The sequence below is a fragment of the Sinohyriopsis cumingii genome, unplaced genomic scaffold (assembly GCF_028554795.1).
Source record: "Sinohyriopsis cumingii isolate HCF-2022 unplaced genomic scaffold, ASM2855479v2 utg000813l, whole genome shotgun sequence".
NCBI classification, from domain to species: domain Eukaryota; kingdom Metazoa; phylum Mollusca; class Bivalvia; order Unionida; family Unionidae; genus Sinohyriopsis; species Sinohyriopsis cumingii.
The window spans coordinates 185,479-198,774 of NW_028315934.1; the positions used below are offsets into that span (position 1 = coordinate 185,479).

The window sequence follows — 13,296 nt, forward strand, 5'->3', positions numbered from 1 at the left end:
GCTTTAACAATTTGTCAAGTCATATCGTCCCAATGTCTGCTGTGTGACAGTTTATAGTAATGTCTAGCAGTGGGGCATCATACAGCGGATACGTAGCGTCATGTACCACCAAGTAACTTTATCCTAACACCAGTCCGACTAGTCTTTAATGCTGGCAGCTGCTAGTAACATGTTTATAAGTCTATGGTATGACTTGGGCGAGCTTCGAACACGAAACCTCTCTCATCCGAGGCAAGCGCTATATCCAATAGGCCATCGGCGAGAGAGAGAGAGAGAGAGAGAGATAACTGTGCCATTATATTGTTCGGCATGACTAACTCGCGGAAAACATGGGAAGCTTTTGAAATGCAATTAAATAACGCTGCCTACTCTTCGATGATTTCGAAGTTCTCTCGTGTTTAGGTAAGTCACGAATGCTTCTAATGATTAGCGAGATAAAATGATGTTGCTCTTTGCAATATACGTAATTTTAATATAGAGCATTCCTTTGTGTGGTATTAAAGTAGAGGAACCATACTGATTTAATTAACGTTAAAGAGCCCCGAGTGGTCCAAAGCATTCACAGTTACGGGTCACAGCCGTCTCAACAGTGTCAGCCTATGTTCGAATCCTGGACTTGACCAATGAGGGTATGCATGTAAGCTTGCCAGTAGCATTATGTGGGTCGTTTGTTCTTCCTCGAGTTGTCTGGGTTCTAGCTTCACCAGTTTTATAGCAACATTTATAACCTGATGAGTGCTGAATATGCGTTGAACCCAACAGCAACAAAACAGTCTTTGTTGACACACACTTAATAACTGTTACTTTTTATATGCATGTTTGTTTAAATACAGTTTGCTAAGAAGTCAAGTTCAATCAGTACAGTTATGGCACATTAGGCATTTGACGATACAGTTCTAGAAAACCAGGCCACTTGACATTTTCCAGCTTGCAATACAAGCCGTAGATCCACTCGTGCTAAATAAAATGTTAAAGTGTCTATTAGTAAATCGTCTTTCGCTTTATGTTTAATCTTAGGAACATCACATAACGTCACAAAAGCAAGCAATGTATGATTCTTGGATATGGGTCACAAAACTTGATTTTTAAAAATGAAGTAAGATTTCTCAAATATATAACAATCTGGTCCACTCTCTATGCGTATTTTTAAAAACTGATTTGTTAAAATGTGGGTTTATTTCAGTTATTAAATCTGCAAAAATTAAACTACACTTGACACGCTTATTAATTCTTGACATTGTAATGACTGCATTAAAAGCCGTAGATTCCGTTTTCTGCCATTTAACATTTGAACCTTTAGCTGTCAGAGACCTGCACAAGTGATTATAGCTTTTTGTTGGACACGTGTACTACGAACCGAAGGAAAACCGTCGGTACTCCATGTCTTCAAAGAAGTGTCAACCAAAAAGGATCTAATCGTCAATGAAATTTGCTAATATAGATGGATTTTTGGATTATATTTTTTAACGTATCTTTAACAATTGTTCAGTCATAGTGCTACGATGTCTGCATTGTCGCAGTTTATCCTGATGTCTAACACTGGGGCATCATGCCGCAGACATGTATCATGATGTCCCACTCAGTCACATTATCCTGACACCAGGCCGACAGGTCCTAACACTAACCTATTAATGCTGAGCCAAGCGAGGCTGCTGTTAGTACCATTTGTATGCATGTTCAACCTGATAAATGATCTTAAAATGACAATGAACATGTCTAAGGTGTCACTTTATATTTATGTTCAATGTTATTCGGTAATGTAGGTACAGCGACACTGACGTAGTCGCTATTAAGCATCTTCCTAGCCAAACGCCCAATGTTTAGGCTGTTTAACGCAGAATGAACGGACCTTCACTTTCGTCAGACGAATAGCTAAGTAAAACAATTACATATTAATAAGCTGGTAAATATGTGCGTATATATACATTATTTTACACACACACACACACACACACACACACACGATATTGCATAATTCCATGATAATATCAAGTGATAGTTTGGAGAAAGTATTACCAAAGAGTTTAGAGGCCTCTAAATAAAACTTATTTTATTCGAATCCGGGTTAGCAAGGTACGGGATCATTAGTTCTCACTGCAAACACTAATCACAGACCCTTTATACTAAACCCACGTCAGCCACAAATGGAATAATACAGAATCATGAGAAGCAAATCCAATTCCATGGAACGATATGCTACCAAGCATAGTAAGGTTCCATTTGCAGGACTGTTTATTATGTATAAATATAAGCAAATCACATAATCTTTCAATGTTGGATGCAACATCTGTTCCAAGGGTGTGTGCACGAAAATTGTATTTTCAACATAGAAGTCAGGTATATCTGGTATGGCAAAACCTGTTCAGATCGAGTGACATTATCAGTGTTAGAGTCTTTGTTGGCGAATGTTGTACATTGTTGCATGTTTTGTAGTGACGCACAAAGTAGTTTATAAATAATAGAAACCTCATTCTATCACCCGTGTTCTTATAAATATTATTTGTTAAATCTTAAGTCGAGTTCAGTGAGTAAAAGTATGACTTTTTGTCTGGTAAGTTCACAATGTAAAGCATATGGTTATATTGGATCTCCTGTCGACTGGATTTTATTTCAGGACCGATATTATTCAGGCTGATGACGTGATACCCATTACACTCGCACGCAAAGTCACTTTCATGAAACCGATAGCTAGTTGAGCAATTGTTTGATATCATAGTTTAATACCGTTAAAGAAAAGTCGTATATGTGACATGGGAAAAGAAGACAGAATTTATTATTGTAAGAAAGTCTTCGCACGAAAACTATAAGCAAGAATATTCTTTTTGCAGATGTCATCAACTTCACCGACACCCAGCTGTTTAACCGAAATATAAGAAAATCTAATACTATTATGTGTACATACTGTTAGAAAAACAAAAATATAATTTATATCAGTCTGCTATATGGACAGTTAATTTAGGTATAATGTGGCCGTAGCTATACTACCAGTCGTAGGTCTGATTTGATGAATAAATCTTTCAATGATCGGCTGTAATATCTGAAGGAAATATTTTCTTATTCAATTTATTATACAGAAAAGTTCTTAATTATTTAACTCCTGATTATGAATTGTAAATATTTATTTAAAAGAGAAGCAGTTTCTATTATGTTTGTCCTGGACGTTGTTTACAAGACTTATGGTACTGTATCATGGCGATATATTTTTCATCTTGCATGCATGACTTTCAATCATCGTTGGTAAAATGTTGTGAATTACAGAACAGTTGACTTTGTAATTTAGCAAGGTATACAACAGACCCAAATGACCAATACATACAAGAACAACTTAATTCCAAAAGCTCCTTAGGCCAGCAGAAATATTTAAAGCTTTGAATTAATTGTGTTTGTATATAGTATTAGAATTTCACATTGAAAAAGGACGCAATCGACCATAATACTACATACTTCTAACAAATAACCGTTAAGGTTGTTGTTCATTTGAATAAGAGAAGAACTTGTTGTCAAAGACAATACTCGCTTGCAACAGTGGGATTTTATATCATTTAGCTTTGTTATGTGTAATTTATATATGCGAAGCTTCTTCATGCTTCTGATATTATTTCTTATAACTGATTTTTTTCCATTTTCTCTAATTAGAAAGAATAGTTTTTCGAAGTTCGGATATAACAGATGTTATACAATTGTATATATGTTTATATATATATATATATATATATATATATATATATATATATATATATATACATATATATATGTATATATATATGGGGTGTTTATACGTGTGTGCACGTTGTATTCCTCTATGGCACCACAGCACCAAATTTGTTTTGATTGTAGCAGAACTGAATTACGTTAATTTTTAAATAATTTTTGGCAGTAATTAGTTGTATTGCGTCGTCTCCAAGTGTTGTTTACTGAGCGAAATGTTGTAATTATGTGCTTGTGTAATCAGTTAGAAATGGTTTTTTTATATATTACTTGAACAGTACTTGCATTTATAACCAGCTACAGTTTGCAGTAATAATGTCATAGAGTAAAACTCATTGATGATACGATCGTCAGTTCATTAGAAGTAGCCAAGTAAAGATTTCCATCAATGTCGAGGAGATGGCTCTATTAACGGCTACTTGAAAGTCATTTTGCAACATAATTAAGAACTTATTGCATGCCAAAATGGCGTTGAAGTTTGTTTAAGATAAATAGCTGTTCAGGGAAAATTAAAATTAAGGGACTTGGTCTAAGTGCAATTTGAAAGTCAACAATTAAATTCATAAACAAGGTTTAGTCACATCAGCATTTTATTTTTGTCATAGAATTTCTAGAATTTGTTTTGTTACCAGTTATTAGATTTATATCCCCTATTCATTCCATAGCGGTAAATACGGGTGGTTAGGATGGTAAACCCAAAACAGTATGTACGAATTGCAATAAATGCACAATTGTTTTGCACAATAACAATTCAACTTATTTGACCAAGTACTGTCATTTTAGCTGACACACACACACACACACACACACACACACACACACATATATATATATATATATATATATATATATATATATATATATATATATATATATATATTACAATTTACTTAACGCCTATTCTCCAGATTTAATCCTTTACACCTTGTACAAAGTTTGAACACTACGGTTAATTTAATGTTTGGACTATACTATCAACAATATTTGAGTGTAGATATTATCTTTGTTTAATTTTCCACACTCCAAACATTTAATATCAAATTTAATATCAATGTACATGAAAACGTAATTCTGAAAGCCTGTTACTACTACTCCAAGCTTTGCATCTTCCTTGATTATTCCCTCTTTTGACTTTCAAAAATTAAGATACACTTATGAACAATGAAAACCATGTGTTCAATTGTTCAATATGAAACGAAGATTTCTTCTGCACCTGTTGACTAATGAAATAATACTGACAGAATCTGCAACGCTGAGATTTAATGCGATATATACCACGGAATGCCTACATACCTGTATTACAATAATGAACTATAACAAACTGGCATTTTACCAGCGAAAATGTGATGACTTGGTTTGCATTCTATTAAAGTTACTCAAGCTAGCTGTTTTTTATTCATATCTTCCTCGTTCAGAAAATGCAACATTGTTTACTTTCGGTCAAAGCTATTCAAGAAACCTAACATCTTTAACATAAAAAAATCCTATTAGCCCGGTTGAGACAAGGTAATATTCATCTTCTATATTCACTGTGTTGTATACAATTACAGGTTGTCTCGTCAATCACCACTCCCCATTTGAGGAGACCAATGAAATTATCGTTATTGGTTTAGTATCATTAATAACACGTGCTATCTCTCGGTATAAATACGCGTTTGTGTCAAATTCACCAAGGACCACTCTGCTAACAAACACATCCTGAGTGTACCGATTCTCTCATCATGAAACTGATGGCGTCTGAAACCAAACCAGAGGTAACTACAATCAGTCTGCAGTCAACACCGGATCCTAAGGTATGTTTTGGAAATTTGTTTTATGCTCCTTAGTACTGTACAACGTTTGTGATTTAAGCAACTCAGCATGGATGAGTTAAGTTCAAGTCTTTCAATTTTAAAAATTAGTGTTTATATATTTTGGTTTCTTAGTTTCCTCGAAACTAACTGTATATTATCCTACATTTGCCACATATGCAGCTACGTTAACAGTACCAATGTTTCTTTCTGCGAAGTGTGAAAATTCGTAGACAATATGGCTTGAGGATAAACATTTGAAATGTGACATTATGAGTTCGTCATCATATCACTGCATTTTTTTTTTTCTTCGACCATTTTTGTTGTTGTATGGAAACTGAAACTACTGCTCTACGGTTATTTACAATAACTAGAACAATTTGGGGTTATTTCAAACATTTCTCCGATTATATTCAGAAATGTTTAATTTCGCTTTATATATTGCTTCTCATCATGTATCATTTCAAGAGACCAGAAGAGATGAAAGAAAAGAGGAAGAGGATTAGAATTATAGCAATATCTGTTTTAGTCCTCGTTGTCATCTTAGCAGCTGCGATCATCACAGCTGTATATGTAGTAGGAAAGCAGGCAGAGAACAACATCAAGGTATAACAAATATTATACTCGAAATTATGTTAGTAGTACTCCTCTTGGTATATATATATATATATATATATATATATATATATATATATATATATATATATATATATATACACAGACGGACAGACAGACTGACAGACAGAGACGGGGAGACAAACAGAAACAGACACATACAGACAGGAGAAAAACAGAGATATGGAGATATGTTCCTTAGTGGATATAGTAAAATATTTTCTCGAGTGAAGTTAAAGTTTTGAATTTTCATGAAGAAAAAAATCCATGACTGAGAGTAACAAATATTTCCACTTCACGAATTGAATAACTGCTTAAATATGTGGCCTAGTGGTTAGAGCGCCCGCCTTGGATGCGGAGGTCGTGGGTTCAATCCCCGGCCGAGTCATACAAAAGACCTATACAAACGGTACCAACAGCTGCCCCGCTTGGCGTTCAGCATTAATATGTTAGTGGTATCACTGGTCTGCCTGGCTTCAGGATAATGTAACTGGGTTGGATAATATGCCACACATCTGCCGTACGATGCCCCAGTGCTAGACATGACGATAAACTGCAACACTGCAGACATCTTACCGATATGACTGAAATGATTTTGCAAGTTGAAAATTCATATCGCGCACACAGACGTAGACTTTCTTTTTACTGTTTATTTGTATGTCCATATAATTCATTTGATTTCTTGTGCCAGTGCGATGAATGGCCGCATTACTGAATCTATTAAAATAAGCTCCCTAATTTTACGTCTTACAAACAACTTGTACATTTTTTATAATTCTTATGGTCTCTTTGTCTCTTTTGTCCAATTAATCATTTACTCACACAAAAATGTAAATAGATATTCTTTATGACGTTCTGTGCGCTGATTTGAACAGCGAACACTATTATGATTGGAGTATTATAAAAATATAAAAGATTTGTCATATGTATCCGACATCCGAACGTAAATAGTTGGAGGAGACGATGTTAGCGATTTTAAGTTTTTGTTGTAAAGATTTTGCTCCGTTGTTTGTTTAGTTTTGTATTCGAACTTGATTTTCGTTTGGTCTTGGCACGTTAGCAGACCAGTTAGTTAGCAGAGCCGTATTAACATTTTGATTGCTAATAATGTCAGTATGCACTCAACCTTCGTCAATGCGGGATTTTTAGAATTGATCTCAGACAGTGTTACTAATGTGACGATAGTTAAAATCTCTCTTAAAAATGATATTACTACACTTAATCAAGCTTTATTCTCATAAATGTATACTGTTCATCATATAATGTAACGTCACATACACCGAATATTGAATAGCAGCGGTTCAAATAGTTTCAGTCACTGACAATTTTCATGAGTGATGTAGAACAGTAATTATAATTCTCTAATTAGTGATGTATATAATTATAGCCGCGAACAATATTAAGTGTGTTTTAACTTTAACAACTATTTCTTGACTATGAATATTGATAAATAAATTATTGGAATATGTCACTGGACTATTGCATTCCTTAGCCAAATATTCTGCTTCTTCAAGTTTTGCATACGTTTCAAATATGCTGTGCTTTTTTCATTTTAAATGCCTTTTATAACAGCCATAGCTTTAATCAAAACTTCCAATACAGCAAAGAATTCATAAATTTGCGAATGATTAAACTTTCATTTTGTATGCGAGCATGCCTGCCTTCTTGTTTAGGAGAGCATATGTTTCTTTAAGGGAAATTTATTTTGGTCATAAAGGTTTCTCAGTAAAGCCAATACAAAGTTATCATTGTAGATGCCATTGATAATTAAAGCTAATTAACCACCACTGTAAACTCTGCAATCATATCACCAAATTTAATGTATTAAGCCTTGTAATGTTTGTTTGTAGACAGCCTGGCTTACTTATAAGGAGGAATCCGGAGAGGCTGGAACACAGAAGGTGACTGTCACCTCGAGAGAGGAGAAATTTGAAGTTACAGGAACCGGCATAGCCGTGTTTGATTTCGACAAGGTATTTACAGTACTATGATCTTTTCTGAAACTACAGCAAAGAATGAAATACTTGGAAACATTGACACGCGTTCTCCATTTTACTGTTATTTAAGTATAAATATGTCAGTGCCGATTCACTGAACCATCCAGATCTCTATATATTTAGCAGGTTTAATCTACGACGATCGCAGAGCGGGTTGTGTCCTTGTCGCAAAATGGAAACAATGCGTACAATATGAACACAAACAAAAACAAAATGTTCAGGAAAGAATGTAAGACATGAACTTTTGCAACAGTCAACAAAAATGTTATTTCCCTAGGATAGAAAGCAACTATTTGAAAAAACTTAAATTATTTAAATATAACCCAAATTGTCCTAAACGTTACTTTACAAATTAAAAAATAAGGAAACAGTGATTTCTAGTGGTGCTCAGAATAAAATACAATCTTGAATGTACCACTGTACCAGTAGCCGTGAATATTTCAATGTGTTAATAGTCTTGATATATCACAGTGCTATAATCCTAAATGTCCTTGGATGAATTCACAATAACACTAAAATAGTTATTTACTCCGAAAATATTATTTTGTACTGTGCAATTTCAGTGATAAAATTATGTAAATAAATCTTCTCAAACCTTACCTGAGCCACAACTTAAACTGACCTCAGTAAGAATGATATTTAAATATGGAATGAGTAATTCTGAAGTAAGTAACATTTATATAAAAAGCTACGACACAATAATATAACCAGGATGTGAGTCATTGTCCCATCGAATTCGTAAACAACGTGTTTCTAAAACATACTTAATTCCTTTAAAAGAGACCTAGACCTTGAGTGAAATATTTGTATACATATTCGCTTCCATGTAAGAATGATCTTAAGTTAGAATCTAAAATCATAAAGAAGAATTGAAAGAAATATCTACGCAATATTTTCTTTATAATACAAATAACATTAAGCAGGTAAGCCCAGCTTTTATCCTCACTTGTTGATAAAGGTCAGAAAAACATTGCAAATTAAATATGAATAACAATATTTTACCGTCAATTTGAGGCATACTTAAATAATTGTTAATCTGTCCTACTGAAGTCAAAAATAGAAAGTCCAAAGCCTATAGGATTATAAATATCTTTTAACATTGTACATGGGTAAGGGGGAAGGGAGACGGATAATTAATGGTAAATATTGTATTAAAAAGGATATATTTAAAGAAAGGTAACGTTAGTGGAAGTGTACAAAATTTTTATTATTGCATGCAATCAAAGGTTTCATGAACATACCCTTATAATTTGATTGCCTCGCATAGTAATTTCTTTGAGATTCACAGTGAAAGTGTTTGCAAAAATAAGTACTGATTAATGTTATAATTCATTTCAATTTAAATATATATGTAATACTATAAACAATGTAACAATGTATTTCTTTCTTAATCGCGCATATAATATTCATTTGCATCGAGCACGTAAATCATTTATTTGTAACAATATATATATATATATATATATATATATATATATATATATATATATATATATATATATATATATATGCGTATATATGTGAAACTAGGCAAGGATTATATAGTTTGTTTAGGCCGTGTTGCGCTGTTACTGAGCAACTTTGCAACAACTGAATAGTGTTTCATGCTCAAGGTTTAGAAATTGAAAGTGTACGACACAAATAATATATTTTGTCTGAATGTTTGGAATACAGTTTAAATGGTTGCATGTTTTCATTTTCAAAAATGAAACCGTCGTCCTCTGTTAATTCGTCACATGCTCGTCATTATTATCATCATTTTCTTCCTCTTTAATTTCGTACTACACTTCTTTAAGTTTTTTTTTGTAAATTACATTTGGCTAGCTTATGTTATTCCATATTGCAGAGTTTGCTTGTATACAGATTTGAACAGATGACCAACCCAACCTGCTACTTGACAGCCTTCAATATTTCTAAGTTATTTTCTCCAGAACAATTGAGAGATATAATTGGAGACAAAGCGGTGAGTTTCATTATGCTGTAGGTTTATTGTGTTATACATTTTACATATGTTTGCTCATGTGCTTGCACTTTTTTCCAAATAGCCAGCCCAATCGGAAACGGTCGGTCTGGTCCACTGTCCACACCATAAGATAAAACAGCATTCTTTGCATACTTACCAAAACGAACATGATATTGCTCTGCCCAATCTAAGGAACTGATTATAATTTCTTATTCTTACAAGAATAAAAATAAATGTGTAATTGATTCAGTTCCGTAAATAATTTAACGCAACATTTAATGTCATGGTAATTTTCTATAATTGACTTGCTCTGTTATTTTATGTCATTAGTAATCTGATAGATACACCAATACAAATGCAGAAACGCCCTCAGCATTACTTTCCAGAGAAGGGAGGGAGCAAACCTATACTGGTCAGCTCGTTTAGTTTTATGGATGTAGGCCAAAACATGTTTAGATGTGAAATACGGGGAAGGAGGGTAAGACGTTATGTATTTTATCACAGGTCGATGTTCAAAATTATACGTCGGTAGTGCGTTTAATTTAAGATTGGCTATGTAAGCTGGAAGCTAGTTGACTAACCGTGTCAAACACCGTGAACGAAAACAAAAATACCATATGATCATTATAATGGAATTGGTATTTTTTCTTTTTTACTGCATTCTTGGGGTAAAAATGTCATTTTCTATGGCAAGAAACCTGGTGGGTGGTGAATATTTTGTTAATCCTCATCTGACAATCATCGTTTCAGCTAGTTGCCGATTTCTTGCAATCAATCACATCACAGTGAGAGCTAGCCTTCTCTGTGACAGTCGGATTCAGACTGAGGGGTGAGGTGGGTGGTATGAGACCGTTCCTTCAAAATAGGAATTGGCGTTAACAGATTATATTATGTATGTTGTTATTTCAACATAAAAGGGCATTTGTCAGCACTCGCGAAAACAACACGCTGAACACGACCAAATATTTACAATTATTATTTACTAACTGGAATATCACATTATATGTAAGAAATACAGGCTAATATCTACATGTGTCTGTATGTTTGTCTGTTTTATCAATATATTTACTTGCTTACCTACCTAAATACGATCCTGTCTGAATGCTTCTTTTGTGTTTGTGTTCCTGCAGAAAATCGACTTATCCTCTAACCCAACAGAGAGTACTCAATACACGAGTACAGACATTGTCATCGCGAACAAGGACTTCCTATCACCGATGTCAAAAGAGATGTGTAAGGATACGAGCCTGTCCTGGATGGTGCCCAAGCAAGGTGAATATATATATATATATATATATATATATATATATATATATATATATATATATATATATATATAACGTTTTATAGGGTGCTTTGTGATATTCTGTCTCTTCGTCTATTATTCCGTCTGTCCGTAACTGAATCACGTTGTGGAAGTTCCCATTGTTTTGTGATTATATATTATTTAATGATTAAACATAGTCTTCGTTGTGAAGATATTTGTCAACCTGAATATTAAGCCAATTTCTAGGAGCAAATATATGACAATTTTTTTTATACATTTTGATTTTGATAGGTGTTTCTTCTGTATTATTTAAATGTGAGATTATATGTTTCTCTCTATGTCTCTGCTATTGGCGGAGTTTTTTTGTTATGGACGTTTTCTAATTACCTTATAAACGGAAAGACTTTATACGCTCCCAACATGCCTCAATTGTAGGAGGACAACATTTTCTCACTGTTAACAGAACTGCATAACATCATTTCTTTTGCCAATATATATGTTGGACAAATCAATTAAATGTGAACTGCAAACGTATACCTATCTTTGGTCTTGTATTAGCACCATAGTGATCATTATATAACATCAGCTGAAGATATACGAGCTTCTTTGTTACAATACTTACTCTTGAAAAGCCTACATATGCCATGTGACAATCATTGTCTTTCTTCCAGACTGTGTCGGCGAGAAGGCACTTACACGAGAAAAGAGGGGTACTATTATTATCATAATAATTATTACAAGATGATGTGCCCGACAATTGAACAGTATCACCTAGATAGCTATTGGTATAACTGTAGCGTAATATTCATCACACTGTACGATATATTCACGCATATAAAGTGTTTTGCTTATAGTAACTCCATGTTATGTTCCACTGAGAAAAAAACTAATATAAATCTGCTTCCCTGATGCATTTTCGAGAAAACATATGACAACTTGAATGTTTGTTATAGACTCTATGTCTCTATGTTCTCTATGAACTCATAAAACAAATTGCGAAGTTTCACAATTTAGCGCAAGGTTTATCAATTTCAATTATGTATTGTTATGCTTATAGAACATTTAATGTTATCCTTTCTCAAAAACAAAGTTCAGAGAGGTTTCATGAACAATTATTAATATTATTAAAATTCCAAAGCAAATTTGTAATATTCGTCAGTTCTACCCGGTAGAAATAAATGTATTCTAATAGCACATTTGTCATAGAAAAAAGATGTTATCATAAACTATTCTATGTTGAAATTATTGTATTTCACTGTTTCTAATGGTATTTTATACATTATTACAGATATGTCTTCATATTAAACAATGTGTTGCAATACTGTCTTGAGTTTGGTTTTAAGAGGGTATTTAACCATGATATAGCCTTCATCTATACACAGCCATTTTGTAGCTTGTGTTTCTTGATGTTAGTTAATATGTAAGAAATAAAATTGTAGTGTATAAATACGCTTGCATTCAAATCTATTTAAAACACGAAAGGCAATAATATGATTCCATTTTCAATATATTGAACGAAGAATATATATCAACGAGCACACGTCCACATAAGTTTCTGGTGTTTTCTGTCGTATGGAGACTTGGTACAAACATTATGACAACATCGACAAGTTTATGCGGTAATGTTTAATGTTTAACTTCACACATAAACCCCGGCCAAGTCATACCAAAGACTTACACAAATGGTACTAACAGCTGCCTCGCTAGGCGCTCAGCATTAAGAGGTTAGTGTTAGTGTTAGGAATGGTAGTCCTGGTTTCAGGATAATGTGACTGGGTGGGACATCATGCTACGTGTCTGCAACACGATGCCCCAGTGCTAGACATCGCTATAAGACTGCAACAGTGCAGACATCGTAGAGAAATAACTGAAACATTCTTAAAGCTACGTTAAAAATCCTAACCACACACTCACACACATTAAGTGTTACCAATAATGTTAACTTAACCTTGATTC

General features: G+C 33.6%; 1 protein-coding gene across 1 annotated transcript; it reads left to right on the forward strand.

The window, feature by feature from the left end:
* Positions 1–5,386: 5,386 nt before the first annotated feature.
* Positions 5,387–12,659, forward strand: LOC149773198 (uncharacterized). The gene is made up of 6 exons (XM_089946657.1): positions 5,387–5,501; positions 5,967–6,104; positions 7,964–8,086; positions 9,957–10,073; positions 11,204–11,345; positions 12,012–12,659. Exons 1-6 carry the CDS (start codon positions 5,430–5,432, stop codon positions 12,083–12,085), a joined length of 666 nt encoding a protein of 221 aa, XP_089802783.1. The 5' UTR covers positions 5,387–5,429; the 3' UTR covers positions 12,086–12,659.
* The last annotated feature ends 637 nt before the right edge of the window (positions 12,660–13,296 follow it).